The following is a 2,584-nucleotide window of genomic DNA, read 5'->3' as shown; positions in this document are numbered from 1 at the left end:
GCCCTCACTGTACATTCATATCATTTAGTGCCGGACCTATGGAGGAAGTGAGAAAGTTGGCACGGCCACGCCAGGCTCTGTGTGACAGTCCCCTAGTGATAGATGGACTATGCGAGGAGGATGAGCTCCTTCCTAGAGTACCCGGGCTTAATGAGCGGAGACCTCGGGACCTGCTCCTCCAGATCCTTCCACCCTGACCATGGAATTACAACTTTCCAGTCGTGCGCAGTCAGTGCTAATAACTGCAACAGCGATGATCGTTTTGTGGTCGGGCGAGGGGTGCAGATAAGTTCTCACCCCCATCACCACCACCACCAAACCGGTACCTTCCAGCACCACAGCAACTTGGGGATGTCCTATGCTCATAGCAGCTGTGGCTCCAACTATGGCATGCAGAACTTCAGCCCTGGCTACTCTCATTTCCCCATCAATCAAGAGACAGAGGTGAGCTCAGGCTTCCCCCAATCTGTCTACTCCGGCAACATCGCCTCGTCTGTGGTCCAGCACCAACAGCACCAGTCTTACATCGAGGGATCCGCTCACTATATCCACCATTCATACGGACCTGAGCAGAACCTTTCTGTGGCTAATTACAACAACAATGTAGCCAGCCTCCATATCAGCCAGAGGGAAGTTTGTCATTCCCCTTCCAGTGAAACATCCCCCGGTCCGACACAGACCTTTGACTGGATGAAAGTGAAGAGAAATCCACCCAAAACAGGTAATGTGTTTCTTCTCCACATAAGCTATTTGTTTGACCAAATCATTCTATCTCTCTGTGATCATCAATTATCATCTATCTCTTTAGGTAGATATTGCACATTGAAGGGTACAAATGGAATATAACAGTGAAGGAATGTATGGTAATAGACAGACACACACATTGACCCTATCATTGACCCTATAGGAAAGGCATCTATTATAACATTGGAGCTGTTGGCTCCCTGCCTTGCCCTTATTCCATATAAATTATAACCCTTTTTTTTTTTTAATTTCAGGTAAGGCCGGGGAATATGGTTATGCCGGCCAGCCCAACACAGCCAGGACCAACTTCACCACCAAACAGCTGACAGAACTGGAGAAAGAATTTCATTTCAACAAGTACTTGACCAGGGCCCGCAGGGTAGAAATTGCTGCTGCTTTGCAGCTCAATGAGACCCAAGTGAAAATCTGGTTCCAGAACAGGAGGATGAAACAGAAAAAAAGGGAAAAAGAAGGACTTCTCCCCATCTCCCCATCAACCAGTACAGGAAGCGATGAAAAGTCAGAGGAGCTGTCAGAAAAGTCCAATTCTTCACCCTGTGCTCCATCTCCAGCCTCCTCAACTTCAGATCATCTCAGTGCTTCTGGTTAGAAGGCTGGAGACATTGTCTGTGCTCTAATGATCAACTAAAGCCTTAGCAGTCAGTTTAGTGATCTGCTGTATATGCCAGATTTCACCTGGTACCATCAAGGTTATATTTATTTGCACAAGTTTGGAAAGTCATTTTCGTTCTAAGCTACAATAACAAAATGAACTAAAAAAATTGTTGTGGCATGTGTCACCCCTATCTCTTGTTATGAGCTGCTAGGGACAGGTCCACATGAGGGACATTCCTGCTGGGAAACAACTGGTTGCAGATCCTCAAAGACTGATGCACTACTTAAAAAAGCAAAGTTTACACAAGTTAATAGACGTTTATTTAATTTAAAGTTCGACGGTGTCTGTATGTGAAAAGAGTGTACATATATTGTTCCAGAGATTTATCTTTGAAGTGTTTTGTAGAATTCTAAATAATTATGAGATGATGGAATGGTAAAAAAGCTCAATGTTTTCTAGCACAGGAGAAACAGCAGTGTTTGCTGACCGCATACCTCAGTAATCTCTCTCATTTACTAGGTGTTTACAGTCATGATTTTAGGTGAATATCGTATACGTTTTTGTTTTTTTGGTCAAGGTCCAATTTCCAGGGTATATTTTCCAAACAAAACCCAATTGTTCTCTGCTCCAAGAGAAACGCTTCTGAATCGCCTTTTATCTTGTAAGAGCAAAAAACGTGTGTATAGTTTGTGATTACATCGCGAACCCCCTTTGCATGACGCCGAATGTAAACTGAGTTTTATCAGTTGGAATTTGTCAATAAAATATTTCTATTTGACCTCTGACTACCCCAACGTGCATTTTATTGGCCGGCGTAGAAAAGGTGAAAGTATTTCGTTTACAGCAAGGGATTCCCACGAGGTTCTTGTAACTGAGGGTCCCAGGGCAAAGAAATTGTAATCCATAATTATAACAAAAAAAACAAAAACATATTACACATAGGTGATCATTTAACTAATAACAGCAACTTTTTGATTTTATTTGTTTTACGCCATATTTTTAGATCTCCTTTCTATAGAAACAACTTGGGTCAAGCTCTGCTGAACTTTTCACCCTAAACTCACTGCTGACATGTGTAAACACTGGCAAAAATGCCAGACGCATCTTCAACCAGTCTTTCCTCACCTCCTTTGCTATAAACACTAGTTAGGTTTCTCATCTTTGGGAGACTCAGGGGACACATTTTTAGTTTCTCCTCCCCCCATAATAAAAAGAACATTATTT

General features: G+C 42.8%; 1 protein-coding gene across 1 annotated transcript; it reads left to right on the top strand.

Annotated features, from left to right (window-relative positions):
• hoxa1.S (homeobox A1 S homeolog) lies at positions 1 to 2,138 on the top strand. Its single transcript, XM_018269236.2, has 2 exons — positions 1 to 721; positions 999 to 2,138. Exons 1-2 carry the CDS (start codon positions 103 to 105, stop codon positions 1,352 to 1,354), a joined length of 975 nt encoding a protein of 324 aa, XP_018124725.1. The 5' UTR covers positions 1 to 102; the 3' UTR covers positions 1,355 to 2,138.
• Positions 2,139 to 2,584: the final 446 nt, after the last annotated feature.

The sequence above is a fragment of the Xenopus laevis genome, chromosome 6S, assembly GCF_017654675.1.
Source record: "Xenopus laevis strain J_2021 chromosome 6S, Xenopus_laevis_v10.1, whole genome shotgun sequence".
Taxonomy (NCBI): domain Eukaryota; kingdom Metazoa; phylum Chordata; class Amphibia; order Anura; family Pipidae; genus Xenopus; species Xenopus laevis.
The sequence above is the reverse complement of the archived record's forward strand: the minus strand, read 5'-3'. Positions and strand labels throughout refer to the sequence as shown.